Source organism: Aphelocoma coerulescens, unplaced genomic scaffold, assembly GCF_041296385.1.
Source record: "Aphelocoma coerulescens isolate FSJ_1873_10779 unplaced genomic scaffold, UR_Acoe_1.0 HiC_scaffold_87, whole genome shotgun sequence".
Taxonomy (NCBI): Eukaryota; Metazoa; Chordata; class Aves; order Passeriformes; family Corvidae; genus Aphelocoma; species Aphelocoma coerulescens.
Genome location: NW_027184071.1, coordinates 1,117,768 through 1,145,092, shown reverse-complemented (window position 1 = coordinate 1,145,092; position 27,325 = coordinate 1,117,768). Strand labels below are relative to the sequence as shown.

The 27,325-nt window shown below is 52.3% G+C and overlaps 1 protein-coding gene across 1 annotated transcript; it reads right to left on the bottom strand.

The window, feature by feature from the left end:
• LOC138102567 (serine/threonine-protein kinase PAK 3-like) lies at positions 1-27,325 on the bottom strand. Its single transcript, XM_069000283.1, has 20 exons — positions 27,250-27,325; positions 26,291-26,328; positions 25,695-25,799; positions 23,760-23,882; positions 21,826-21,948; positions 19,892-20,014; positions 17,957-18,079; positions 16,022-16,144; positions 8,414-8,548; positions 7,801-8,136; positions 7,209-7,376; positions 6,710-6,884; positions 6,317-6,380; positions 5,580-5,628; positions 4,690-4,802; positions 3,907-4,024; positions 2,990-3,089; positions 2,351-2,547; positions 564-701; positions 1-129 (listed from the first exon to the last, which is right to left on the bottom strand). Exons 1-20 carry the CDS (start codon positions 27,323-27,325, stop codon positions 1-3), a joined length of 2,556 nt encoding a protein of 851 aa, XP_068856384.1.

The window sequence follows — 27,325 nt, the reverse complement described above, 5'->3', positions numbered from 1 at the left end:
TCATGGAGAAAATAGTCCTGAATGGAAGGATTGCCACTCCAATCTTTTCTCCTCCTCCTTCCACTTCTTCACTGACTGGATCAGTGGCACCAGGCTGGATGCAGGCTTGGCTGATGTTACAAATGGATGCTGCCCAAAGGAAAAAAACCAACCAAGAACAATGAACCATGACTTTCCAAGCTCAGTGCTTCAAAGGCAGGGGTAATATTTTTAAATGAAAAGGGGATTTACTCTGAGTAGGTCTAAGGAGCATAGTGCAACAGTGGCACAGGTTGTCCTGAGAGCTGGTAAGTGTCCCTTCCCTGGAAACATTCCAGGTCAGGTGGGAAGGGGCTCTGAGCAACCTGATCTCTTTCAAGATATCCCTGCTCATTGCACACCACATGGATCAGATGGCCTTGACAGGTCCCTGCCAGCCCAGCCCAGGATTCCTCACCATTTTCATTTGGAAAGCACCAAGAGTGGAGATGAGGAAGAAGGGGGCTCATCTGATGCCTTGGGCTTCAGTGGAGGAGGAGCCCATCCTCGGACACTGTTTGACCTGCAGCCCCTTTGCATTTTACCTGCAGGAGCTCCTTGGCAGACCAGCGCCGCTCCTCGTTTTTCTGCAGGCAGCAGCTCAGGAAGTGACGCAGAGAAGCCGAGAACAGGTTGGGCCGCTGCAGCTGTAGGGGCACTCCTGTGGCTATCAGGAGTTTAGCCTGGAGAAAAAGGAAACACAAGACTCCACCTGCTTCTTTTGATGCCTTAGGTTTTAACTTTTCTATTTTTCAAGTCCTGTACTGCCTAGTGTGTAGCTCGGAAGTTTTGTGTGGCCTGTTAGCTACTGTTCTCTCGTGCTAGTTAGACATAACAAAGCCTCTCTAGGTTTGCTCTCCAAGGACACTGCGATTGTCCCAGGGGCCAAAATGTGTGAACTCAAAGCCTCTGAAGAGAGACAAACTTGGGCTAATTACATCATTAACTGGGGTCATAATTGGAGAATTAACCCTGCTATGGAAATGGACCAAGCTTACAAAACTGTGAAGAACTCATGACCCAGGGTCCATCTTGGATGTAGCCTTTTGACTGCCCAGGCTGTATCTTTGAAGGCCGTTCAAATAAATACCTATTTTGATTTTCTTATTCTTGTCTAGTCTCTGTTTTTAGGTAGCCACTCCAGGCATCAGTTTCAAGTCTGTAAATGCTCTCCCAGAGCCCCTTGTTTAAGCTCAACTCTGCAGTGGCAATTTCTGCCTTGGCAGAGAGGCAGAGATGACTTTCCTATACCAACAAAAAACCCAAACGCCAAAGCAGCCACAGCTTTTCCAGCATCCAGCGGAGCTTGCCTTGGCAGCTGATTTGATTGGCTGACCTAGTTAGGGGCAACTACATCAGCAAAAGCACGTTTTGCTTCTCTGAAGATTCACACCAGCTTGACAGGCAGTTTGGAAGAGGGACTTTGCTCTAACTGTTTTCAAGCATTATTATAGAAAAGGGAGTTATTGCTCAGGTAAGGAAAGAAACATTTGGAACCTCGCGTTCAACACAGACACGTTAAGATGCATGCAGAAACGTATTGGGATGAAAATGCCTGTTTGGGCACACAGGAGCCACCTGCAGCTCTGTCTCGCAGCAGTCTGCAAGTTCCAGCTTCTCTGATGTGGCAAAAGAAAAACTTTTCATGGTCAAATCAGCAGAAGGAGAAATGCCATCCCTATGGCAACCCTCTGCTCCTCTGGATACTCAAGTCAATGCATTAAAGATGTGCCCATCCCAGAAAGTGCCAGGTAACAAATGGGAGGTTTTGGCAGGCTCTCCATGTCACCAGGCTGCAGCTTGGTCACGTGGAGAATGTGGCTTGGGCTATGACAGAAATATGGTCACTAAGTGTTTCAGCAACACTGCACAAGAAGCAGAAGACACTATGTGGCCTTTACACCCTCATGCCCAGGTTTTAGGCAAGTGACAAGAAACCGTACAGGGAGTGCAGTTCTTCTCTAGAAAAGCACTGTTTTAGAAACTTTGTTGGTTTGGGTTTCTTTCCTTCTTTTCTGGAAATGTAACACCAGCTCTGAGATGTGTGTTTTGTGTTATTAGAGACATCTACACAGACAGACGAGCTGGAACAACTTAAAACCCAAAGGAAAGTGTTGCCTGAGAATGGAGAGTGTTTGCATGTGGTAGGGCCTGAGTTCCCCCACTGATGCAACCAAAACTACAGCAGATGCTGATGTGCTGCAGGGCCATTTTTAGAAGGGGATCTTGGTGGAAGCAGTGCCAGCAGACGGCAATGGGATTTTGTCTGATGGAGGACAGAACACAGGATAGGTGAAAAAGACAGAGGGATCAGTGAGTATTTGCTCCTTACCAAGGTAGGACTTTCATTCCAGTGAGGAACTTCTCGTTCCACCATTTCGAATCCCACAATTCCAAGAGACCATATGTCCACTTTGGGGCCATATGGTTGACCTAGCACAACCTCAGGCGCCATCCACCAAGACGTCCCGACCACTGAGCTCCTTAGATTCTGCTCAGGGGTGAGCTGAGCAGAGAGGCCAAAATTACCTGAGGAGAACAAAAAAGTTCTGTACAATTAGGAAACCAAGCAAAAGAACTCCCCACTGTAAGTCTGAGAAAGCGCTGTTGAATCTCCTGGATTCTGGAGATCTCGTCCCTGCTCTGTTTCCTCAGGACTTTAGCCAAGGAAACACGGAAGTGGCTGCTTTTTTAATTTTTTAATCCTGCCCCCAGAAGTGGCTTTTATTCCCTGGAACCTTTAGATTGTAGCTCCCTCCCTCTGGAAGGGACACACACAGACCCAAACCAGTGCCACTCTGGACGGCTTTTTCCTCGCCATACCTCTGTGCACGTTGCAACTGTGCCTTCAGCTCGCTGCAGGGGTCCCTGCACTGCCAGCAGCACCACTTTGGGGGAACTGGCAGTCACTCAAAAGCAGCCCCAAACCCCACATGCCCGGAACGCTCTGCCTGGCCAAGAATATACCAACCCAGCTTGACAGAGCCGTCAGTTCTGAGAAGGATGTTGCAGCTTTTGACATCTCGATGGATGACATGGTTTGAGTGAAGAAAATCCAGTCCTTGCAGGCACTGAGAGAGAAAACAGAGACAGGAGGATAAAAATGAGTGGTGTGATTTGAGCCCACAAGAAAGGAAACAGCTCTAAAAGATTCCCTTTCCAGGGGAATAGAGTGCAATGGCAGAACACAGAGCCATTGAGAGGAAGAGCTTGCTGCTCCAACACTACCTTTCTAAGGGAAGGCACGTCAGCTTTTGAGAGAGCCAACGGGAATTGCTGTTCTAGACTGTCCTCTGCAAAGCAGCCAGAATGACTGCTGCTGCAGTGGATGTGCTTTCTTCATCCAGAGGACAAGCAAGGCTTTGCCAAGAAAGAAAGAGTCCCTCCCTTTGCTGTGAAGCGGCTCACTTTTGGGTGGGAGGCTGCATGGCAAAGGTTTTCTTGCTGGCCTCAGCACAGACTTGGAAGTATCACATGAGTCGCCTTTCAGAAGCAAACAGCATTTTGGGTGCACTATTACCCTTTTCAGCTGAGGACTCTGAGAAATGAGTCCCTTTTACCATTAGTTTCCAATTCTGCTACCAGCACCTTTGCTTTTACAGGCAAGGAATGCCGTGCAGACAGGCTCCAGGCAAGCATTCAGAGAGGCAAGGTGGAGAACAGCAACTACAAATACAAGAGACAGAGTGAGAATGCAACAGCAGGAGATAAGAGTACAAGAACAGAGTACAGGGAGTGCAGGCACACTGCCACGCAGTTCCCCTGCTTCCCCATAGCATAGCAGCCACACAGAAGCAAAGTTTGGCACATGGAATCCCTCCAGTTCTCAGCCCCTGTTTCCCAGACAATCCTGCCCAAGCCCTCGGAAGCACAGGTGGGATCCCTGACCTCCCGACTGACGGCTGCCATCTCATCTTCAGACAGGTAGGTCTTGCTGATGACATCTCTCAGAGTGCCTCCATCCATGTACTCCATCACCAGCCAGACTTCATCATCCACAAGGTAGCTGAAAGAAGGAAATGAGGCCATGGAGATGAACGTGCATGGCTACGCCACTGTTTGGAAAAGACAATGATTGATTCTTGTTTCCAGGTCCCTTTGAAACGAGGACAGACTCAAAGGAATAGACGTTCCCTCTAGGCTGTGCAGTGATTGCAGTCTGTGCTGTGTCAAGGAGAAAGGCACAGCTGTGAAAAAGGAGATGTCTTAGATGGCCAGCAAGTGAAAAACACAGTTTACTAACAGCCCAGATAAAAAGCTGTCACACATGGTGTTTATGGAAAAAAAGCACCTAGTCTTCCTGGCATGCCCAGCAATGGAAAAGAGGGGCTGCAGTCCAAGGGAAATCCTCTCTCGGATGGTTCATCAGCATTTAAGACTCTTGAGAAAAATCAAGCCCCAAGATAACATGGTGGCAGTGAACTTAGAGGGTATTGACTTAGTAAGATAGCACTGGTGCAGGCTTTTGAAGAATTGTCAAACGATGTGTGCCAGGGAAGACTAATGCAGACAAAATGCACTCTCTTCCCATCCACTGGAGATGAGTAGAGAAATAATAATTGATCAGTAATTAACGGCTCTATTTTCTGCCACAGATCAAAGTGGGTTTTTGACCTCTCATGCTTGCAGTAGGTAAACAAACATTCATGGGATAAGACCACGACCACTCACCTGTCTAAATAGTTGACCAGGTTGGGATTCCTATTCATCTTCATGATCATGAGTTCATTGAGAGTTAGTTCCCTCCTCCTCAGTCCTTGCAGATTAATTTTCTTTATGGCCACCTAAAATGACAATGACAATCAGTACCTTGAGAAGTTGGTGGCACGAGACCACAACACACATGGAGCGAGTGATTTTGGAATGACACAGCTGAGCTGTGCCAAAGTGCCTTGTGATTAGACACTGGAGTAATTAGGAACTGACATTCCAACAGCCCATTTCTCCACTCCCTTGTGGGCCAGAAACAGGACACATGGCCACTGACGTTTTGCCTTGTCCACTTGGTAACAATGGTGTCTCAACTATCACCCACAAAGCTCTGCCCACACTCTCTGCTGCTCTGCCTGGGATCCAGAGAAGTAATCCAAGCCTTGCTACTCTATGGATACATCCTGGGCTATAAGCAGGGCTTAGGGCTCTTAGGGACGCCTTGCAGATCCCTCCCTACGTGCAGTTCCCAAGTGCAGCACTGCAGGTTGCTAAGGAACTACCAGTAAGGTTCAGATGTATTTGCTGGCAGCCAGAAATAAGAATTCAGGACTCTGAAGCTGTAGCCACAAGAAAGCAGTGAGATGCTCTAAGGCACCACCTTTGTTTTAGCCACTGAGAGCGAGTGAGCACTTCCTTCTCCAAAAGGAACCACTGCTCTCCTTGCCTTCCTTCTGGCAGCTGAGAAGGACAACGACTGTCCCAAATGTATTTTGCAGGCTGGCACCAGTCTGTGCTTCTTGTGCCTTTGCAGCACAGCTCTCCTGGTGACCCAAAGCTCCAGCCACAACTCACACCAGAGGGGAAAGCCCTCAAGAGCTGCAGAATCTGCAGGGACTGTTGACATTTACCTCTCCTCCTGTGGCATTGTCGAATGCTCTACAAACTTCTCCAAAACTCCTAGAAACAAAACGGAGCAAAGAAAGGAGAAGCTGTTTAGATCTTGGCGTGAAAGCCAGCCCGGACAGGAGATCTCTGCTCTAAGTGCCTAAAACCTGCAGGAGGCATGAGGGCTCTGCCAGAGGGCACATGATGCATTTTCCTCTCCAGTGCATGGGTACTGGGCCTGTTCCTGAAGCTTTGGGCTTTAGTGCCTCAGCTCAAAAAGAGAGCTTATTCTTTCATCTTGAGTTTCCATTTCTAAACTGTGTGGTTCTAATCCTGACCACCGAGTATTTCCTTCAGCAACCTCTTGGAAAGAACTGTTCCTGAGAACTGTTATCTGACAGCTACCAGGGGCTAGGCTGCTCTTTCAGGCAAGCAAGATTCTCCTTTCATTAGTGTGGCCGGATGATTTTGAGACATACAAAAATGCTAAGGAAATTAACACACAGCTGTCCCACACTTGAGAGACAGGAGATCTTCCAGCTCCTGTTCCTTGCTGCAGGCAAGACCGTGGCAGCATGGAGATGTCTTTGACAATGCCTTCTGACCACACTTACAAATTCTGACCAGCATTGAGAGATGGGTCAATCTAAGCCCAGTGTCTGAACATGTTTGCAGCTTGCCTGACTTGACACTTGATAGATATTCCACCAGCAGAACAGCTGGCCCATGGTTTTGTAGAAGAAACTGTGGTTGGACTCACCCGCTGCCGATATTTTCCAGTTCAGTGTATTTCATCACCGGATTTTCCATGCTCACCATTTCCCCTGAGGGAAACAAAGTGCAAGATGCTCACTTGAAAGCAGAGATGCCACCTTCCAGGAGATACAAAAGGCAGCCCCACTCTCTGGGGCTCTGAGCCTTTTGTGGTCATCTGGGTAACAACAACAGTGACAAGAACCACAACAGCAACAGCAACAAGCCAGGCAGCTCTGCAGCACACGTTGCTGGCACAGAGACTGATTTTCTACAGCAGTTCCTGTGAGGAGTCCTAAATGTCCCTGTGACACCAAACTGCGGAGCAACATTTGGCACAGCTATGCTGACACATGCACACAATACACTGTCCCTCACACAAGAAATACACAAGACGTACTCAGTAGCTCCAGGAGGTCATCCTTCATCTCCTGTTGATGGGAAGAAGCTGTGTCGCTGTTGGAGCTGAGCAAACTGCCCGGGCTCCACTTCTCAGGCTGGGGTGCAAAGGCTCCTTTAGACAATGCTGCTGCTGCTGCTGCAGGAGCAGGTTCCATGCGAGAGCCTGTGTAGATCTGAGACAAGAAATGAGGTTGTGTCAGAAAGTGTGGCTGGCAGAGATTGCCCTGGGATCCCATTTCAAATGCAGGCCCAGAGGAAGATGCTGTCAGCCACATGCAGGGCTCTTAAAATGGATTTTTTTGCATGTCCACTTCTCAAACCGGATGGGTCAAAACCAAAGGCTGATTTTACTTGAGTTCATGGCCAGATTCCTGTTCCATTCTCATGGATGTTCTGAAGGATGACTGCTGCAATGACTATTCCACTTCCTCCCAAGCACTCTTTTCCCCCTCCAAGGGCTATGGACACACTTGCACCTCCTTGTTCTAATGTTCTACCTCCTCCCATGGAGTCCTCTTTTCCTCCACCATCTTCAGGACGGGCTCAAGCTGCAGCAGGTCTGGCTGGGACAGTTCCTGTGCCCCACGCCAGCCTTGGGGCTCTTTGTGGCCAATCACTTGCTGGAAGTCTGTGCAGGCTGCCAGGTGAGATGTCAACACTTCCACCTCAAGTCAAACACAACAAAGCAGTCAGATACTACAGCTTATCCCTGTCAGCCGTGGGTCAGCGACTGTGAGGAAAGGGAAAGAACAGGTTCACAAGGGATACAGACAGCTTGTTTCAAGATCCATCAGGGTCACCAAGCTGACCTGCAAAAACACCTCAAGAAACAAGGAGAGCAGGAACAGGCCAGCAGGAATCCATTTGGATGACTGCTGGCCAAAAGGCCAAAGGACTAGTCGCACTGTCCAGGGCAGCAGCTGAGATTCAGCAGCCCAGGACGTGTCCTTCAGAGTGGCTGTGATAGAGACCACAGCAGGATGGCACTCAGAGACATCACCCCACCCGCCTGCTGCTCTGTAGAGGAAAAGCAAGAAGGGCAGAAACCACCAGTTTGGTGACTGCAGCGGCTCTCTCTGTTTCACTCACTTGCTTTTGTAGAGCCTGACGCAGGAGATTCAGTTTCTCTTGGATTATTTTTAATTCTTCCTCCATCATCTTCTCCCTTGCTCTCAACCTAGCCTCAGTTTCCTGCAGCTCTGCCTGCAGCTGTTTGTTGAATTTCTGTAAAAAACAAGAGAGAGGATGTCTCATGAGTGGAGTGGCTTCAGCTCTTACACTCACCTGCTCTTGTAGATCGCTCCTGTGCTGATGGAGATTCTTCTCCTCTTGGATGCTTCTGATGTCTTCTTTGTTCCTCCTCTTTGCCGCCTTGATGTCACTCTTGGCTTCGGGCAGCTCTGCTTGTGGCTCTGCCTTGATGTTCTGTACACACAAATGCAGAGCAAGTGACTGGCAGCTGCCATCAGGCTCAGCTTTTTCCTCTTTCAGCCTCAAAATCACATTCATTCAGCCCCTCCCTTCTGCTTACCCACCCAGCTCTGCTTCCATTGGAACCCTCCCATCCCAGCACTGGTCTCTGCAGATGACAAGGCTCTGTGCTTTCAGTGCCTGTGGGACTCCTGGCCTCCTCAGTCCCAAGAGCTCCGTTTTATGTCCCTGTTCCTGCCCTTCACTCTGTCACCTGGCTAGGCAGGCTCACCTGGCCATTCTCTTGTGCCTCTTCCACCTGCTGCCTGAGCTGCTGCAGCTGCTCTCGGGCTGGGAACAGCTCTCGCCGAGTCTGGCAAGGCATCTCTGATAGAGCAATCTGCTCATGCTCTTTCTCTAGAAGGAGCTGCGCAGAAAGCAAGAGAAGATGGCTTTCAACTTCCCATAAAATATTTGTGGGGCAGGACTCAGAGACTGATGGGCTCGCACATTCCCAAAGCAATGTGCTGCTGCTCTCCCGGGTCCTTCTCTGCCCATGGGGAGGCACAGATTCCAAAGTGACACTGGCACTACAGTCAGGCTCCATCTGGGACTGAAGCTCCAACAGACTCTTAGGCATCTGACAGGGAACGTGGGGCATTTCTCAAGGCTCTGCTGAGGACCTCGCTCCTCTTCTGCCGTGTCCTGCTTGTCTTTCAGAAGTGACTGACACCCAGCCCTGTCCCACAGCCCCACCCTGGCTCTGCAGGTGGCTTCCTGTGGGAGCTTGCTCCTTGTGAGAGACACTTCTGGAGTTCATGTTCTCTTCAGGCCTGCACTGCCATTCCTGCCTTTCTGACATCTACACTCTTGTTACAAATCCTGGATTATTCAGGAGATGCGGATGCGAACAAAGAGCCTCCAATGGAGGTCAGAGGGCCTCTATGGCCACCTCAGTATATGGAAGGGAACCAAGGTGTTTCTTGTCCTCCCTCTTTTGTCAACTGAGAATTCTGACCAGGAGTAACAGAGACCCTCATAAGGCCCAATTAACAAATTAACTTAGACACCCTTCAGGATGCCAGTGAAGGAAACCATGTGTCCTGTAATGCATGTTTGACCAGAGTCACCAAACCCCACCTAGAGGATGGGATTGCTCCACACCCATAGGACAGACCAAACTTTCAAGGATAAACAGGGGGGGGAAAACACCTCTGAGGGGAAAAAACAACCATCTCTGGAGGGGGAAACATCTCTGCCTGCTCGGGATCGCTTGATGGAACATGTCTCTCCTCCTCTCCTGAAAGGATGTCTTTAGGTGAGCTTTGCACCTCCAATTGCCTTGGAGCAGAGCAGGGAAGTTTCATTTAGATAGATAGATAGATCGATAGATAGATCGATAGATAGATAGATAGATAGATCTATCTCACTGTTATCATCTCTTTTTTCCTATGCTTTCCCTCACTACACACATCAACACTTGTGTGCACAACACAACCATCTCTTTGCAGCTTATCAAAAGCAAAAACACAGGCGCACTCAGAGCCCCTGTCAGCTCTGCTCCTCACTGCTCTGCCTGAACAGGCCAAAGAACAACCTGGCAACCAAGGCACCAAAGTCCCTGACTTCAAGCAGCACCTCCCCGTCCCCAGTGTGTCTCTGAAATACTCCCAGCTCGGCCCACCCAAGAAGCTCATGTGGACAAACCACCCCAAAGCACTTGTGTGCTCACATCAACAGCTTTTGTGCCAGCAGCTACTTGGCCAGCCTGTGCAGTGGGACACGGCTCTCCAGGCCACCGTGTCCCCCACGTGTCTGGCAAGGCTGAGAGCGGTGTCTTTGGAGCGCTCCCTCCTCTGGCGACAGGGGAGCCTTCATGATTCACGTTTGCCCCTCTTGGAATCCCAGCAAGCTGGGGCCTAAACATGACAGCTCAAAGGCCGTGTTCCAGCTCTCACTGGCTGGGGGGAATCGCTAGGTCCTGCCAGGACTCCAGCACTCAGCATCCTCGACCACCACCAGCAAGTGCTGGCCGCTCAGAAACTTGCAGCTCTGATTTCCTCTAAAGACAGCCCCAACCAGAACTGCCACTTACCGGCTCACGACGTTCAGGTTCAGGACTGATGCCAGCTGGAGAGTTCTGGACATTTGGCTCCTCTTCAGCCTCTTCCCCAGGAGCAGAGGGAGCCAGAGGAGAGCCTGAGGTTGGTTCTGGGCTCTGTGGACAGGCAGGAGTGTGAGGGACAGGAAGTTACATGTCATTTCTAACCTTATCTCTATTCAGCTCTACAACCAGCTCTACTAAGGAGAAATCATAACCTTGCATAGCAATGGGATTCCAAGTGCCTCCAACTAAAGTAAAATGGGCTAATTCAACAGTACTGCATATTGCTCTGAATTAGATATTGCAGCCTGGCTACTCTCAGCAAGCCACGTTCTCTCTGCAAAGCTGGGCTTTTAGTTCTGCGACAGCTCTAAAATGCAAAAGCAGCTATTACACAGCAATGCCTTTGCTATTGCTGCTGCAGACATGGAAACCTAAAACTGCACCAGAATCTGTGCTAGTGCTGGAAAAGGGCAGGAAAGGTACAGCAAAAGCACCTTTGCTTGCTGGAGAAAGAGAAAATAAACAGGCCTTCTCCTCCGTGCAAACCAACAAACCAAGAGACCAAAAGACAAAAGGGTCACCTGCTGCAGTGCCTAAAGCCCTTGGGTGCAGTGAGGGGATGCTTGGCAGGGGATGCAACGGCACTTGTGGCGAGCACTGTCATGTAGGCATTTAGGGAAGTCTGCCTGAAGCTCCCTCAGGAGCCTCCCTTTCTCCAGCCTAAAGCTGCCTCAGCACCTCCTCATGGCACTTGGCCTCCACACCCTTCCCCAGCTCCCTTGCCCTTCTCTGCACACGCTGCAGCCCCTCAAGGTCTTGCTTCTTCACAGGGGCCCACAACTGGACACAGCACTCCAGCTGCGGCCTCACCGGTGCCCAGCACAGGGGGACGCTCACTGCCCTGCTCCTGCTGCCCCACTCTTGCTGACACAGGCCAGGATGCCCTTGGCCTTCCTGGCCACCTGGCCACACGCTGCCTCACGTTCAGCTACTGTGGACCAGCACCCCTGGCTCCTTTTCTCCCACGCAGCTCCCCAGGCACAAAGTTGCACATTGGCTTCAAATACAGCAGCCTGAACGGCAAGATCTCCTTCCTGTTCTTAACCCTACGAGACAGCACTCAAGGAGCTGCAGCTTTGCCCCCACTCTAGGCTCCAATGCAGTTTGCAAATGCAGTTTTAAAAACAGACTTCACAACAGAAAGTATCTGCAGAAACATGGCAGCCTCTGGCTTCTGCCACGGAAGAAGGGCTCCCAACTGTGCACTTTGTTTCTTTTGCCACACGGGAGAAGAGTGGCCCCACAAAAGTCCGTGCACAACACAACCATCTCTTTGCAGCTTATCAAAAGCAAAAACACAGGCGCACTCAGAGCCCCTGTCAGCTCTGCTCCTCACTGCTCTACCTGAAGAGGCCAAAGAACAACCTGGCAACCAAGGCACCAAAGTCCCTGACTTCAAGCAGCAGCTCCCCGTCCCCAGTGTGTCTCTGAAATACTCCCAGCTCGGCCCACCCAAGAAGCTCATGTGGACAAACCACCCCAAAGCCCTTGTGTGCTCACATCAACAGCTTTTGTGCCAGCAGCTACTTGGCCAGCCTGTGCAGTGGGACATGGCTCTCCAGGCCACCGTGTCCCCCACGTGTCTGGCAAGGCTGAGAGCGGTGTCTTTGGAGCGCTCCCTCCTCTGGCGACAGGGGAGCCTTCATGATTCACGTTTGCCCCTCTTGGAATCCCAGCAAGCTGGGGCCTAAACATGACAGCTCAAAGGCCGTGTTCCAGCTCTCACTGGCTGGGGGGAATCGCTAGGTCCTGCCAGGACTCCAGCACTCAGCATCCTCGGCCACCACCAGCAAGTGCTGGCCGCTCAGAAACTTGCAGCTCTGATTTCCTCTAAAGACAGCCCCAACCAGAACTGCCACTTACCGGCTCAGGACGTTCAGGTTCAGGACTGACCACAGCTGGAGAGTTCTGGACATTTGGCTCCTCTTCAGCCTCTTCCCCAGGAGCAGAGGGAGCCAGAGGAGAGCCTGAGGTTGGTTCTGGGCTCTGTGGACAGGCAGGAGTGTGAGGGACAGGAAGTTACCTGTCATTTCTAACCTTATCTCTATTCAGCTCTACAACCAGCTCTACTAAGGAGAAATCATAACCTTGCATAGCAATGGGATTCCAAGTGCCTCCAACTAAAGTAAAATGGGCTAATTCAACAGTACTGCATATTGCTCTGAATTAGATATTGCACCCTGGCTACTCTCAGCAAGCAACGTTCTCTCTGCAAAGCTGGGCTTTTAGTTCTGCAACAGCTCTGAAATGCAAAAGCAGCTATTACACAGCAATGCCTTTGCTATTGCTGCTGCAGACATGGAAACCTAAAACTGCACCAGAATCTGTGCTAGTGCTGGAAAAGGGCAGGAAAGGTACAGCAAAAGCACCTTTGCTTGCTGGAGAAAGAGAAAATAAACAGGCCTTCTCCTCCGTGCAAACCAACAAACCAAGAGACCAAAAGACAAAAGGGTCACCTGCTGCAGTGCCTAAAGCCCTTGGGTGCAGTGAGGGGATGCTTGGCAGGGGATGCAACGGCACTTGTGGCGAGCACTGTCATGTGGGCATTTAGGGAAGTCTGCCTGAAGCTCCCTCAGGAGCCGCCCTTTCTCCAGCCTAAAGCAACCTCAGCACCTCCTCACGGCACTTGGCCTCCACACCCTTCCCCAGCTCCCTTGCCCTTCTCTGCACACGCTGCAGCCCCTCAAGGTCTTGCTTCTTCACAGGGGCCCACAACTGGACACAGCACTCCAGCTGCGGCCTCACCGGTGCCCAGCACAGGGAGACGCTCACTGCCCTGCTCCTGCTGCCCCACTCTTGCTGACACAGCCCAGGATGCCCTTGGCCTTCCTGGCCACCTGGCCACACGCTGCCTCACGTTCAGCTACTGTGGACCAGCACCCCTGGCTCCTTTTCTCCCACGCAGCTCCCCAGGCACAAAGTTGCACATTGGCTTCAAATACAGCAGCCTGAACTGCAAGATCTCCTTCCTGTTCTTAACCCTACGAGACAGCACTCAAGGAGCTGCAGCTTTGCCCCCACTCTAGGCTCCAATGCAGTTTGCAAATGCAGTTTTAAAAACAGATTTCACAACAGAAAGTATCTGCAGAAACATGGCAGCCTCTGGCTTCTGCCACGGAAGAAGGGCTCCCAACTGCGCACTTTGTTTCTTTTGCCACACGGGAGAAGAGTGGCCCCACAAAAGTCCGTGCACAACACAACCATCTCTTTGCAGCTTATCAAAAGCAAAAACACAGGCGCACTCAGAGCCCCTGTCAGCTCTGCTCCTCACTGCTCTGCCTGAAGAGGCCAAAGAACAACCTGGCAACCAAGGCACCAAAGTCCCTGACTTCAAGCAGCACCTCCCCGTCCCCAGTGTGTCTCTGAAATACTCCCAGCTCGGCCCACCCAAGAAGCTCATGTGGACAAACCACCCCAAAGCACTTGTGTGCTCACATCAACAGCTTTTGTGCCAGCAGCTACTTGGCCAGCCTGTGCAGTGGGACACGGCTCTCCAGGCCACCGTGTCCCCCACGTGTCTGGCAAGGCTGAGAGCGGTGTCTTTGGAGCGCTCCCTCCTCTGGCGACAGGGGAGCCTTCATGATTCACGTTTGCCCCTCTTGGAATCCCAGCAAGCTGGGGCCTAAACATGACAGCTCAAAGGCCGTGTTCCAGCTCTCACTGGCTGGGGGGAATCGCTAGGTCCTGCCAGGACTCCAGCACTCAGCATCCTCGGCCACCACCAGCAAGTGCTGGCCGCTCAGAAACTTGCAGCTCTGATTTCCTCTAAAGACAGCCCCAACCAGAACTGCCACTTACCGGCTCAGGACGTTCAGGTTCAGGACTGACCACAGCTGGAGAGTTCTGGACATTTGGCTCCTCTTCAGCCTCTTCCCCAGGAGCAGAGGGAGCCAGAGGAGAGCCTGAGGTTGGTTCTGGGCTCTGTGGACAGGCAGGAGTGTGAGGGACAGGAAGTTACCTGTCATTTCTAACCTTATCTCTATTCAGCTCTACAACCAGCTCTACTAAGGAGAAATCATAACCTTGCATAGCAATGGGATTCCAAGTGCCTCCAACTAAAGTAAAATGGGCTAATTCAACAGTACTGCATATTGCTCTGAATTAGATATTGCACCCTGGCTACTCTCAGCAAGCAACGTTCTCTCTGCAAAGCTGGGCTTTTAGTTCTGCAACAGCTCTGAAATGCAAAAGCAGCTATTACACAGCAATGCCTTTGCTATTGCTGCTGCAGACATGGAAACCTAAAACTGCACCAGAATCTGTGCTAGTGCTGGAAAAGGGCAGGAAAGGTACAGCAAAAGCACCTTTGCTTGCTGGAGAAAGAGAAAATAAACAGGCCTTCTCCTCCGTGCAAACCAACAAACCAAGAGACCAAAAGACAAAAGGGTCACCTGCTGCAGTGCCTAAAGCCCTTGGGTGCAGTGAGGGGATGCTTGGCAGGGGATGCAACGGCACTTGTGGCGAGCACTGTCATGTGGGCATTTAGGGAAGTCTGCCTGAAGCTCCCTCAGGAGCCGCCCTTTCTCCAGCCTAAAGCAACCTCAGCACCTCCTCACGGCACTTGGCCTCCACACCCTTCCCCAGCTCCCTTGCCCTTCTCTGCACACGCTGCAGCCCCTCAAGGTCTTGCTTCTTCACAGGGGCCCACAACTGGACACAGCACTCCAGCTGCGGCCTCACCGGTGCCCAGCACAGGGAGACGCTCACTGCCCTGCTCCTGCTGCCCCACTCTTGCTGACACAGGCCAGGATGCCCTTGGCCTTCCTGGCCACCTGGCCACACGCTGCCTCACGTTCAGCTACTGTGGACCAGCACCCCTGGCTCCTTTTCTCCCACGCAGCTCCCCAGGCACAAAGTTGCACATTGGCTTCAAATACAGCAGCCTGAACTGCAAGATCTCCTTCCTGTTCTTAACCCTACGAGACAGCACTCAAGGAGCTGCAGCTTTGCCCCCACTCTAGGCTCCAATGCAGTTTGCAAATGCAGTTTTAAAAACAGATTTCACAACAGAAAGTATCTGCAGAAACATGGCAGCCTCTGGCTTCTGCCACGGAAGAAGGGCTCCCAACTGCGCACTTTGTTTCTTTTGCCACACGGGAGAAGAGTGGCCCCACAAAAGTCCGTGCACAACACAACCATCTCTTTGCAGCTTATCAAAAGCAAAAACACAGGCGCACTCAGAGCCCCTGTCAGCTCTGCTCCTCACTGCTCTGCCTGAAGAGGCCAAAGAACAACCTGGCAACCAAGGCACCAAAGTCCCTGACTTCAAGCAGCACCTCCCCGTCCCCAGTGTGTCTCTGAAATACTCCCAGCTCGGCCCACCCAAGAAGCTCATGTGGACAAACCACCCCAAAGCACTTGTGTGCTCACATCAACAGCTTTTGTGCCAGCAGCTACTTGGCCAGCCTGTGCAGTGGGACACGGCTCTCCAGGCCACCGTGTCCCCCACGTGTCTGGCAAGGCTGAGAGCGGTGTCTTTGGAGCGCTCCCTCCTCTGGCGACAGGGGAGCCTTCATGATTCACGTTTGCCCCTCTTGGAATCCCAGCAAGCTGGGGCCTAAACATGACAGCTCAAAGGCCGTGTTCCAGCTCTCACTGGCTGGGGGGAATCGCTAGGTCCTGCCAGGACTCCAGCACTCAGCATCCTCGGCCACCACCAGCAAGTGCTGGCCGCTCAGAAACTTGCAGCTCTGATTTCCTCTAAAGACAGCCCCAACCAGAACTGCCACTTACCGGCTCAGGACGTTCAGGTTCAGGACTGACCACAGCTGGAGAGTTCTGGACATTTGGCTCCTCTTCAGCCTCTTCCCCAGGAGCAGAGGGAGCCAGAGGAGAGCCTGAGGTTGGTTCTGGGCTCTGTGGACAGGCAGGAGTGTGAGGGACAGGAAGTTACCTGTCATTTCTAACCTTATCTCTATTCAGCTCTACAACCAGCTCTACTAAGGAGAAATCATAACCTTGCATAGCAATGGGATTCCAAGTGCCTCCAACTAAAGTAAAATGGGCTAATTCAACAGTACTGCATATTGCTCTGAATTAGATATTGCACCCTGGCTACTCTCAGCAAGCCACGTTCTCTCTGCAAAGCTGGGCTTTTAGTTCTGCAACAGCTCTGAAATGCAAAAGCAGCTATTACACAGCAATGCCTTTGCTATTGCTGCTGCAGACATGGAAACCTAAAACTGCATCAGAATCTGTGCCAGTGCTGGAAAAGGGCAGGAAAGGTACAGCAAAAGCACCTTTGCTTGCTGGAGAAAGAGAAAATAAACAGGCCTTCTCCTCCATGCAAACCAACAAACCAAGAGACCAAAAGACAAAAGGGTCACCTGCTGCAGTGCCTAAAGCCCTTGGGTGCAGTGAGGGGATGCTTGGCAAGGGATGCAACGGCACTTGTGGCGAGCACTGTCATGTGGGCATTTAGGGAAGTCTGCCTGAAGCTCCCTCAGGAGCCTCCCTTTCTCCAGCCTAAAGCTGCCTCAGCACCTCCTCATGGCACTTGGCCTCCACACCCTTCCCCAGCTCCCTTGCCCTTCTCTGCACACGCTGCAGCCCCTCAAGGTCTTGCTTCTTCACAGGGGCCCACAACTGGACACAGCACTCCAGCTGCGGCCTCACCGGTGCCCAGCACAGGGAGACGCTCACTGCCCTGCTCCTGCTGCCCCACTCTTGCTGACACAGGCCAGGATGCCCTTGGCCTTCCTGGCCACCTGGCCACACGCTGCCTCACGTTCAGCTACTGTGGACCAGCACCCCTGGCTCCTTTTCTCCCACGCAGCTCCCCAGGCACAAAGTTGCACATTGGCTTCAAATACAGCAGCCTGAACGGCAAGATCTCCTTCCTGTTCTTAACCCTACGAGACAGCACTCAAGGAGCTGCAGCTTTGCCCCCACTCTAGGCTCCAATGCAGTTTGCAAATGCAGTTTTAAAAACAGACTTCACAACAGAAAGTATCTGCAGAAACATGGCAGACTCGGGCTTCTGCCACGGAAGAAGGGCTCCCAACTGCGCACTTTGCTTCTTTTGCCACACGGGAGAAGAGTGGCCCCACACAGGTCCGTGCACAACACAACCATGTCTTTGCAGCTTATCAAAAGCAAAAACACAGGCGCACTCAGAGCCCCTGTCAGCTCTGCTCCTGACTGCTCTGCCTGAAGAGGCCAGAGAACAACCTGGCAACCAAGGCACCAAAGTCCCTGACTTCAAGCAGCACCTCCCCGTCCCCAGTGTGTCTCTGAAATACTCCCAGCTCGGCCCACCCAAGAAGCTCATGTGGACAAACCACCCCAAAGCACTTGTGTGCTCACATCAACAGCTTTTGTGCCAGCAGCTACTTGGCCAGCCTGTGCAGTGGGACACGGCTCTCCAGGCCACCGTGTCCCCCACGTGTCTGGCAAGGCTGAGAGCGGTGTCTTTGGAGCGCTCCCTCCTCTGGCGACAGGGGAGCCTTCATGATTCACGTTTGCCCCTCTTGGAATCCCAGCAAGCTGGGGCCTGAACATGACAGCTCAAAGGCCGTGTTCCAGCTCTCACTGGCTGGGGGGAATCGCTAGGTCCTGCCAGGACTCCAGCACTCAGCATCCTCGGCCACCACCAGCAAGTGCTGGCCGCTCAGAAACTTGCAGCTCTGATTTCCTCTAAAGACAGCCCCAACCACAACTGCCACTTACCGGCTCAGGACGTTCAGGTTCACGTCTGATGCCAGCTGGAGATTTCCGGATATTTTTCTCCCATTTGCCCAATTCTCCAGGAGCAGAGGGAGCCAGAGGAGAGCTTGAGGTTGGTTCTGGGCTCTGTGGACAGGCAGGAGTGTGAGGGACAGGCAGTTACCTGTCATTTCTAACCTTATCTCTATTCAGCTCTACAACCAGCTCTACTAAGGAGAAATCATAACCTTGCATAGCAATGGGATTCCAAGTGCCTCCAACTAAAGTAAAATGGGCTAATTCAACAGTACTGCATATTGCTCTGAATTAGATATTGCACCCTGGCTACTCTCAGCAAGCAATGTTCTCTCTGCAAAGCTGGGCTTTTAGTTCTGCGACAGCTCTGAAATGCAAAAGCAGCTCTTACACAGCGATGCCTTTGCTATTGCTGCTGCAGACATGGAAACCTAAAACTGCATCAGAATCTGTGCCAGTGCTGGAAAAGAGCAGGAAAGGTACAGCAAAAGCACCTTTGCTTGCTGGAGAAAGAGAAAATAAACAGGCCTTCTCCTCCGTGCAAACCAACAAACCAAGAGAACAAAAGACAAAAGGGTCACCTGCTGCAGTGCCTAAAGCCCTTGGGTGCAGTGAGGGGATGCTTGGCAGGGGATGCAACGGCACTTGTGGCGAGCACTGTCATGTGGGCATTTAGGGAAGTCTGCCTGAAGGTCCCTCAGGAGCCTCCCTTTCTCCAGCCTAAAGCTGCCTCAGCACCTCCTCATGGCACTTGGCCTCCACACACTTCCCCAGCTCCCTTGCCCTTCTCTGCACACGCTGAAGCCCCTCAAGGTCTTGCTTCTTCACAGTGGCCCACAACTGGACACAGCACTCCAGCTGCGGCCTCACCAGTGCCCAGCACAGGGAGACGGTCACTGCCCTGCTCCTGCTGCCCCACTCTTGCTGACACAGGCCAGGATGCCCTTGGCCTTCCTGGCCACCTGGCCACACGCTGCCTCACGTTCAGCTACTGTGGACCAGCACCCCTGGCTCCTTTTCTCCCACGCAACTCCCCAGGCACAAAGTTGCACATTGGCTTCAAATACAGCAGCCTGAATGGCAAGATCTCCTTCCTGTTCTTAACCCTACGAGACAGCACTCAAGGAGCTGCAGCTTTGCCCCCACTCTAGGCTCCAATGCAGTTTGCAAATGCAGTTTTAAAAACAGACTTCACAACAGAAAGTATCTGCAGAAACATGGCAGCCTCGGGCTTCTGCCACGGAAGAAGGGCTCCCAACTGCGCACTTTGCTTCTTTTGCCACACGGGAGAAGAGTGGCCCCACACAGGTCCGTGCACAACACAACCATCTCTTTGCAGCTTATCAAAAGCAAAAACACAGGCGCACTCAGAGCCCCTGTCAGCTCTGCTCCTCACTGCTCTGCCTGAACAGGCCAAAGAACAACCTGGCAACCAAGGCACCAAAGTCCCTGACTTCAAGCAGCACCTCCCCGTCCCCAGTGTGTCTCTGAAATACTCCCAGCTCGGCCCACCCAAGAAGCTCATGTGGACAAACCACCCCAAAGCACTTGTGTGCTCACATCAACAGCTTTTGTGCCAGCAGCTACTTGGCCAGCCTGTGCAGTGGGACACGGCTCTCCAGGCCACCGTGTCCCCCACGTGTCTGGCAAGGCTGAGAGCGGTGTCTTTGGAGCGCTCCCTCCTCTGGCGACAGGGGAGCCTTCATGATTCACGTTTGCCCCTCTTGGAATCCCAGCAAGCTGGGGCCTGAACATGACAGCTCAAAGGCCGTGTTCCAGCTCTCACTGGCTGGGGGGAATCGCTAGGTCCTGCCAGGACTCCAGCACTCAGCATCCTCGGCCACCACCAGCAAGTGCTGGCCGCTCTGAAACTTGCAGCTCTGATTTCCTCTAAAGACAGCCCCAACCACAACTGCCACTTACCGGCTCACGACGTTCAGGTTCACGTCTGATGCCAGCTGGTGATTTCCAGACATTTTTCACCCATTTGGCCCTTGCTCCAGGAGCAGAGGGAGCCAGAGGAGAGCCGGCGGTTGGTTCTGGGCCCTGTGGACAGGCAGGAGTGTGAGGGACAGGCAGTTACCTGTCATTTCTAACCTTATCTCTATTCAGCTCTACAACCAGCTCTACTAAGGAGAAATCATAACATTGCATAGCAATGGGATTCCAAGTGCCTCCAACTAAAGTAAAATGGGCTAATTCAACAGTACTGCATATTGCTCTGAATTAGATATTGCACCCTGGCTACTCTCAGCAAGCAACGTTCTCTCTGCAAAGCTGGGCTTTTAGTTCTGCGACAGCTCTGAAATGCAAAAGCAGCTATTACACAGCGATGCCTTTGCTATTGCTGCTGCAGACATGGAAACCTAAAACTGGACAAAATCTGTGCTAGTGCTGGAAAAGGGCAGGAAAGGTACAGCAAAAGCACCTTTGCTTGCTGGAGAAAGAGAAAATAAACAGGCCTTCTCCTCCGTGCAAACCAACAAACCAAGAGACCAAAAGACAAAAGGGTCACCTGCTGCAGTGCCTAAAGCCCTTGGGTGCAGTGAGGGGATGCTTGGCAGGGGATGCAACGGCACTTGTGGTGAGCACTGTCGTGTAGGCATTTAGGGAAGTCTGCCTGAAGCTCCCTCAGGAGCCTCCCTTTCTCCAGCCTAAAGCTGCCTCAGCACCTCCTCACGGCACTTGGCCTCCACACCCTTCCCCAGCTCCCTTGCCCTTCTCTGCACACGCTGAAGCCCCTCAAGGTCTTGCTTCTTCACAGTGGCCCACAACTGGACACAGCACTCCAGCTGCAGCCTCACCGGTGCCCAGCACAGGGAGACGCTCACTGCCCTGCTCCTGCTGCCCCACTCTTGCTGACACAGGCCAGGATGCCCTTGGCCTTCCTGGCCACCTGGCCACACGCTGCCTCACGTTCAGCTACTGTGGACCAGCACCCCTGGCTCCTTTTCTCCCACGCAGCTCCCCAGGCACAAAGTTGCACATTGGCTTCAAATACAGCAGCCAGAACGGCAAGATCTCCTTCCTGTTCTTAACCCTACGAGACAGCACTCAAGGAGCTGCAGCTTTGCCCCCACTCTAGGCTCCAATGCAGTTTGCAAATGCAGTTTTAAAAACAGACTTCACAACAGAAAGTATCTGCAGAAACATGGCAGCCTCGGGCTTCTGCCACGGAAGAAGGGCTCCCAACTGCGCACTTTGCTTCTTTTGCCACACGGGAGGAGAGTGGCTCCACACAGGTCCGGGGACAACACAACCATGTCTTTGCAGCTTATCAAAAGCAAAAACACAGGCGCACTCAGAGCCCCTGTCAGCTCTGCTCCTGACTGCTCTGCCTGAAGAGGCCAAAGAACAACCTGGCAACCAAGGCACCAAAGTCCCTGACTTCAAGCAGCAGCTCCCCGTCCCCAGTGTGTCTCTGAAATACTCCCAGCTCGGCCCACCCAAGAAGCTCATGTGGACAAACCACCCCAAAGCACTTGTGTGCTCACATCAACAGCTTTTGTGCCAGCAGCTACTTGGCCAGCCTGTGCAGTGGGACACGGCTCTCCAGGCCACCGTGTCCCCCACGTGTCTGGCAAGGCTGAGAGCGGTGTCTTTGGAGCGCTCCCTCCTCTGGCGACAGGGGAGCCTTCATGATTCACGTTTGCCCCTCTTGGAATCCCAGCAAGCTGGGGCCTGAACATGACAGCTCAAAGGCCGTGTTCCAGCTCTCACTGGCTGGGGGGAATCGCTAGGTCCTGCCAGGACTCCAGCACTCAGCATCCTCGGCCACCACCAGCAAGTGCTGGCCGCTCTGAAACTTGCAGCTCTGATTTCCTCTAAAGACAGCCCCAACCACAACTGCCACTTACCGGCTCACGACGTTCAGGTTCACGTCTGATGCCAGCTGGTGATTTCCAGACATTTTTCACCCATTTGGCCCTTGCTCCAGGAGCAGAGGGAGCCAGAGGAGAGCTTGAGGTTGGTTCTGGGCTCTGTGGACAGGCAGGAGTGTGAGGGACAGGCAGTTACCTGTCATTTCTAACCTTATCTCTATTCAGCTCTACAACCAGCTCTACTAAGGAGAAATCATAACCTTGCATAGCAATGGGATTCCAAGTGCCTCCAACTAAAGTAAAATGGGCTAATTCAACAGTACTGCATATTGCTCTGAATTAGATATTGCACCCTGGCTACTGTCAGCAAGCAACGTTCTCTCTGCAAAGCTGGGCTTTTAGTTCTGCGACAGCTCTGAAATGCAAAAGCAGCTATTACACAGCGATGCCTTTGCTATTGCTGCTGCAGACATGGAAACCTAAAACTGGACAAAATCTGTGCTAGTGCTGGAAAAGGGCAGGAAAGGTACAGCAAAAGCACCTTTGCTTGCTGGAGAAAGAGAAAATAAACAGGCCTTCTCCTCCGTGCAAACAAACAAACCAAGAGACCAAAAGACAAAAGGGTCACCTGCTGCAGTGCCTAAAGCCCTTGGGTGCAGTGAGGGGATGCTTGGCAGGGGATGCAACGGCACTTGTGGTGAGCACTGTCGTGTAGGCATTTAGGGAAGTCTGCCTGAAGGTCCCTCAGGAGCCTCCCTTTCTCCAGCCTAAAGCTGCCTCAGCACCTCCTCACGGCACTTGGCCTCCACACCCTTCCCCAGCTCCCTTGCCCTTCTCTGCACACGCTGAAGCCCCTCAAGGTCTTGCTTCTTCACAGTGGCCCACAACTGGACACAGCACTCCAGCTGCGGCCTCACCGGTGCCCAGCACAGGGGGACGCTCACTGCCCTGCTCCTGCTGCCCCACTCTTGCTGACACAGGCCAGGATGCCCTTGGCCTTCCTGGCCACCTGGCCACACGCTGCCTCACGTTCAGCTACTGTGGACCAGCACCCCTGGCTCCTTTTCTCCCACGCAGCTCCCCAGGCACAAAGTTGCACATTGGCTTCAAATACAGCAGCCTGAACGGCAAGATCTCCTTCCTGTTCTTAACCCTACGAGACAGCACTCAAGGAGCTGCAGCTTTGCCCCCACTCTAGGCTCCAATGCAGTTTGCAAATGCAGTTTTAAAAACAGACTTCACAACAGAAAGTATCTGCAGAAACATGGCAGCCTCGGGCTTCTGCCACGGAAGAAGGGCTCCCAACTGCGCACTTTGCTTCTTTTGCCACACGGGAGGAGAGTGGCTCCACACAGGTCCGGGGACAACACAACCATGTCTTTGCAGCTTATCAAAAGCAAAAACACAGGCGCACTCAGAGCCCCTGTCAGCTCTGCTCCTCACTGCTCTACCTGAAGAGGCCAAAGAACAACCTGGCAACCAAGGCACCAAAGTCCCTGACTTCAAGCAGCACCTCCCCGTCCCCAGTGTGTCTCTGAAATACTCCCAGCTCGGCCCACCCAAGAAGCTCATGTGGACAAACCACCCCAAAGCACTTGTGTGCTCACATCAACAGCTTTTGTGCCAGCAGCTACTTGGCCAGCCTGTGCAGTGGGACACGGCTCTCCAGGCCACCGTGTCCCCCACGTGTCTGGCAAGGCTGAGAGCGGTGTCTTTGGAGCGCTCCCTCCTCTGGCGACAGGGGAACCTTCATGATTCACGTTTGCCCCTCTTGGAATCCCAGCAAGCTGGGGCCTGAACATGACAGCTCAAAGGCCGTGTTCCAGCTCTCACTGGCTGGGGGGAATCGCTAGGTCCTGCCAGGACTCCAGCACTCAGCATCCTCGGCCACCACCAGCAAGTGCTGGCCTCTCAGAAACTTGCAGCTCTGATTTCCTCTAAAGACAGCCCCAACCACAACTGGCACTTACCGGCTCACGACGTTCAGGTTCACGTCTGATGCCAGCTGGTGATTTCCAGACATTTTTCACCCATTTGGCCCTTGCTCCAGGAGCAGAGGGAGCCAGAGGAGAGCCGGCGGTTGGTTCTGGGCCCTGTGGAAAGGCAGGAGTGTGAGGGACAGGCAGTTACCTGTCATTTCTAACCTTATCTCTATTCAGCTCTACAACCAGCTCTACTAAGGAGAAATCATAACCTTGCATAGCAATGGGATTCCAAGTGCCTCCAACTAAAGTAAAATGGGCTAATTCAACAGTACTGCATATTGCTCTGAATTAGATATTGCACCCTGGCTACTGTCAGCAAGCAACGTTCTCTCTGCAAAGCTGGGCTTTTAGTTCTGCGACAGCTCTGAAATGCAAAAGCAGCTATTACACAGCGATGCCTTTGCTATTGCTGCTGCAGACATGGAAACCTAAAACTGCATCAGAATCTGTGCCAGTGCTGGAAAAGAGCAGGAAAGGTACAGCAAAAGCACCTTTGCTTGCTGGAGAAAGAGAAAATAAACAGGCCTTCTCCTCCGTGCAAACCAACAAACCAAGAGACCAAAAGACAAAAGGGTCACCTGCTGCAGTGCCTAAAGCCCTTGGGTGCAGTGAGGGGATGCTTGGCAGGGGATGCAACGGCACTTGTGGTGAGCACTGTCGTGTAGGCATTTAGGGAAGTCTGCCTGAAGGTCCCTCAGGAGCCTCCCTTTCTCCAACCTAAAGCTACCTCAGCACCTCCTCATGGCACTTGGCCTCCACACCCTTCCCCAGCTCCCTTGCCCTTCTCTGCACACGCTGAAGCCCCTCAAGGTCTTGCTTCTTCACAGTGGCCCACAACTGGACACAGCACTCCAGCTGCGGCCTCACCGGTGCCCAGCACAGGGAGACGCTCACTGCCCTGCTCCTGCTGCCCCACTCTTGCTGACACAGGCCAGGGTGCCCTTGGCCTTCCTGGCCACCTGGCCACACGCTGCCTCACGTTCAGCTACTGTGGACCAGCACCCCTGGCTCCTTTTCTCCCACGCAGCTCCCCAGGCACAAAGTTGCACATTGACTTCAAATACAGCAGCCAGAACGGCAAGATCTCCTTCCTGTTCTTAACCCTACGAGACAGCACTCAAGGAGCTGCAGCTTTGCCCCCACTCTAGGCTCCAATGCAGTTTGCAAATGCAGTTTTAAAAACAGACTTCACAACAGAAAGTATCTGCAGAAACATGGCAGCCTCTGGCTTCTGCCACGGAAGAAGGGCTCCCAACTGCGCACTTTGCTTCTTTTGCCACACGGGAGAAGAGTGGCCCCACACAGGTCCGGGGACAACACAACCATCTCTTTGCAGCTTATCAAAAGCAAAAACACAGGCGCACTCAGAGCCCCTGTCAGCTCTGCTCCTGACTGCTCTTCCTGAAGAGGCCAGAGAACAACCTGGCAACCAAGGCACCAAAGTCCCTGACTTCAAGCAGCACCTCCCCATCCCCAGTGTGTCTCTGAAATACTCCCAGCTCGGCCCACCCAAGAAGCTCATGTGGACAAACCACCCCAAAGCACTTGTGTGCTCACATCAACAGCTTTTGTGCCAGCAGCTACTTGGCCAGCCTGTGCAGTGGGACACGGCTCTCCAGGCCACCGTGTCCCCCACGTGTCTGGCAAGGCTGAGAGCGGTGTCTTTGGAGCGCTCCCTCCTCTGGCGACAGGGGAGCCTTCATGATTCACGTTTGCCCCTCTTGGAATCCCAGCAAGCTGGGGCCTGAACATGACAGCTCAAAGGCCGTGTTCCAGCTCTCACTGGCTGGGGGGAATCGCTAGGTCCTGCCAGGACTCCAGCACTCAGCATCCTCGGCCACCACCAGCAAGTGCTGGCCGCTCAGAAACTTGCAGCTCTGATTTCCTCTAAAGACAGCCCCAACCACAACTGGCACTTACCGGCTCACGACGTTCAGGTTCACGTCTGATGCCAGCTGGAGAGTTCTGGACATTTTTCTCCTCTTCAGCCTCTTCAGCCTCTTCAGCCTCTTCAGCCTCTTCAACCTTTTCTCCAGGAGCAGAGGGAGCCAGAGGAGAGCCTGAGGTTGGTTCTGGGCTCTGTGGACAGGCAGGAGTGTGAGGGACAGGAAGTTACCTGTCATTTCTAACCTTATCTCTATTCAGCTCTACAACCAGCTCTACTAAGGAGAAATCATAACCTTGCATAGCAATGGGATTCCAAGTGCCTCCAACTAAAGTAAAATGGGCTAATTCAACAGTACTGCATATTGCTCTGAATTAGATATTGCACCCTGGCTACTCTCAGCAAGCAACGTTCTCTCTGCAAAGCTGGGCTTTTAGTTCTGCAACAGCTCTGAAATGCAAAAGCAGCTATTACACAGCAATGCCTTTGCTATTGCTGCTGCAGACATGAACATGGATTTTCTTTCTGCCCACCCAGCTCAGCCTCCTTACTCTACTGCCACAGGCCAAGCTCACAGATTTCTACACAGTTCTTAAACACCAGGAACATCAAAAGTTCCTGTCTCACTCACCTCAGGGTCAGGACTGACGAATACACGGATCATGTGACCTGCAGTGGGAAGGGAAAATGAACCAATGCTGTGAAAAAACTGCCTGTGCTGGTTAATCCCGCAGAACAAGTCCACCCAAACAGAGAGGGTTTTCTTTTCACAACAGCCCTCCAGCAGACACAGTTCTTCCACACAGCCAGCAAGAGAGCAGGACAATATTCTTGGTTGTGCCTAGGCTTTGGCCTCTTTTGCCAGTAAATGAATACAAACTTGATCAAGAAAATGCAAATTGTTCTTCAACACCCAATATTTCTCTTCTGCCCAACAGCTAAAGCTGCCTTTTTTATCCTCTCCTTCAGGTTCTTTTTTTAAAAAATAAGTTGCATGCACTAATTCTCATTAAGTTACTGAAAACAGTTGACCAGGAAACCTTCCCCCAAACCCCCCTGAGATGTCATAGTTTGACTGGGAAACAGCCCAGGAGCAGCTCTGGGGTTCAGGAGCAGACACTCACTGTTTGGGAGTTTGCACTTCATTGCAAAAAGAATCGCTATTTTAGCACTCATTAAAGGGTCGAGTTAGACAGTCAAATCTTTTCATGACAAAATTTAGAAACAAAGAAGCTTTCCCTGAATTCCAGGCACAACTGCAGAGTTCTTTGAAGGCCTTCTGAGAACACCTCCCAGGCTGCCTTTTCAAAGTTGTCCTGCTTGACCCAGCCCCCTGAGGAAATGACAGACTCGGCTGCCACAGACTCTCCCGTGGAGGGAAGGGAACCCCTGCACGTTCCCTTGCAAATGCTGCCCGCACCTCCCTGGCTACAGACACCCTCTTTTGAGCTGAACGTGTTGACAGGAGCTTTACCAAAGCAGTGGCGTCCTAATGGTCTTTTTGTTTCAAAACCAACTCAGTTACTAAGAAAGAGCAGGAAGCCCTACACAAGCCAGGTTGGGTTACACCCAGGGAAAACCTCTACTCACGTGTCAGGTTAGTCAGGTAATAGGCAGAATAACCAATGCCATACACAGTGCAAACTGCAGCAGCAAATGCCTCCAT

Coding starts and splice junctions, on each gene's coding strand:
- LOC138102567 (XM_069000283.1), bottom strand. CDS start 27,325: ATGGAGGCATTTGCTGCTGCAGTTTGCACTGTGTATGGCATTGGTTAT. Junction 4,803..5,579: donor ACAATGCCACAGGAGGAGAG/GTAAATGTCAAC, acceptor TTGTCATTTTAG/GTGGCCATAAAGAAAATTAA. Junction 4,025..4,689: donor CTGGTCAACTATTTAGACAG/GTGAGTGGTCGT, acceptor TCCTTCTTTCAG/CTACCTTGTGGATGATGAAG.